Source organism: Galeopterus variegatus, unplaced genomic scaffold, assembly GCF_000696425.1.
Source record: "Galeopterus variegatus unplaced genomic scaffold, G_variegatus-3.0.2 Scaffold2059, whole genome shotgun sequence".
Taxonomy (NCBI): Eukaryota; Metazoa; Chordata; class Mammalia; order Dermoptera; family Cynocephalidae; genus Galeopterus; species Galeopterus variegatus.
In genome coordinates, this window is record NW_007728170.1 from 53059 (window position 1) to 55162 (window position 2104).

At 46.2% G+C, this 2104-nt stretch overlaps 1 protein-coding gene across 1 annotated transcript in view; it reads left to right on the forward strand.

Moving 5' to 3' along the window:
• The window catches only part of LOC103596622 (disks large-associated protein 1), a gene marked incomplete at its 5' end in the record, with an annotated part of 25629 nt that extends 23593 nt beyond the window's left edge, over positions 1 to 2036 (forward strand). Inside the window, one exon of the mRNA XM_008580287.1 lies at positions 1812 to 2036. Within this exon, the coding sequence (XP_008578509.1) occupies positions 1812 to 2021 (210 nt within the window). The remainder of the gene's footprint in view (positions 1 to 1811) is intronic.
• Positions 2037 to 2104: the final 68 nt, after the last annotated feature.

The following is a 2104-nucleotide window of genomic DNA, read 5'->3' on the forward strand; positions in this document are numbered from 1 at the left end:
TTTAAAACTGTCTGCTAGACACGTTTTTATTTTTTTTATTTATTTTATTTTATTTTTTTTTGTCAGCACCTTATCTTTCCTCCCCTTCTTTAGGATTCTCATCATCGAAGCTTCAAAATTTCTAAAGATCTTAATTTTTTTTTTATTTTGTCAATATACAATGTAGTTAGTTATTGTGTCCCATCACCAAGACCTCCCTCCCTCCTCCCTCTCCCCCCTCCCACCCATAGACACGTTTTTAAATCAGTCTTATTTTAAGAAAACACTACAGATGTACGCAAGCTGGTAACTTAGTTTCTAGAGCTGATCTATCTAATTTCTCATTTGTTGATTTTTTAAAAATAATCTTAAAAAATAAATGTGCAAGGAAAGGAAAATGGCTAAAAAGTTTCCAATATTCATACTTTTAAAAATGTCCACTGAGTTACCCGACAATGAAGATTTAAAAAGTCCGAAAGCAGCGATGCTAAGAATCGATATATGTAACCTATTGATATTTGCACAGAAAATCATTAGTTAGCTTGATTTTTAAGTTTTTTATACACTTTGTCTGTGATCAGAGTTTTTCATCACCCCATGAACCTGAGAGGAAAAAATGCACAAACACGATCACAGTTGGTGGAAAATTGTGTGCACTCCGTGCTCTCCTTTTCTCTCCTTTAAGACACATAGACTCCACCTTAAGCAGACAGCGGAGTGGATCAGCTCAGCACAGCAAATTTATCTACGTGCTGAGCACAAGTGTTAAGACACAAAGAGTACCCTTTGGAGAATCATTGAATCCACATTTCAAGACAATTTTCACATTTAGTTTTGTGAGGATTGAGAGAATTTTATTTATAATGAAAACATCAGATTTATGTGGACCTTTTCACAGCCTGAAAGTTCAACATCCTATTCCCAAAAGCCCTTTGTGGTTTAGAGTCCCTTCTTTCCCACTGCACTTTTTCTTTCTGCCAAAGGGATGAATGACTTTTGTTTTTGCAGTGGCATTGTAAATATTTGTTTTACAGTCTGCCGTTGATAAGAGGGATGACCTCTTTCAGTCCTGTGTTAATTTTCATGGCACGGTTTCTGTCCGTGTGATTGGAATTGCCTTCTGGGCCATCGCAGTCATCTGAGGCCCCTAGTGAGAGTCATCTTGGAACTGACTGCACTCCCGAGCTAGGACACGTCCGGGGACCCTGCACAGTACATTGCTTGTGTGTTCGTGCGTGATGTGCAAAGGGGGAATAACTCACTGTGGCATCCACAAAGCTAAAGAACACAGTCTTCTAATCACCTCTTTCTCATTTGGTTACTTAGGTTTGGGGAAAGGGGAGGCCGGGTGGGCCCAGGAGGTGTTTTTAGACTCTGAACCCAGCTCGCACCGCTGACGCGCCTCCTTAGAGGGGACGCAGAGCTCTGAGCCGCTGCTGCCGCTGTCGCTGCGGCTCTACTTGCCCATCTCTGGCACCAGGAAGAGTCTGGAGCCTCCAGAGAGAACCTCACTCAATGTGCTGGGAGCCGCAGCCTTTCAGCAGGGGGGCCTTTTAAATACCCACATCCTTCCCTTGGAGAGACCTAGTTCTGCAATCCAGCCTTACCCTTGGCCTTAAGCTTCCCGGGATTTTTTTGTTTGTTTTTTCTTCATCTTTTGAATACCCAAGCCAGAATAATGAAGAAAACTATATATATACAGTGTGCAGAGCAGAACTACCCACCCTTAGGTAAAAAAAAAAAAAATGTGTTCTAACTCCTGACCTATCCCAGTTTTTCCCAAGCTTGTCCTGAGAAGCTGTGTAATGTCCTGCACCTTCTGCTTTGATCAGGAGCGAAGGGCCCCTCCTCCAGTGCCAAAGAAGCCGGCGAAGGGCCCCGCGCCGCTGATCCGGGAGCGCTCGCTGGAGAGCTCGCAGCGCCAGGAGGCCCGCAAGCGCCTGATGGCCGCCAAGCGCGCCGCGTCCGTCCGCCAGAACTCGGCCACCGAGAGCGCCGAGAGCATCGAGATCTACATCCCCGAGGCGCAGACCCGGCTCTGAGCGCGCCGCCGCCGCCGCCGCCGCCGCCGCGGGCCTGCCTCGCTCCATTTGCAGACTCCGGAGGCAGCGTCCCTCGGAGCAGC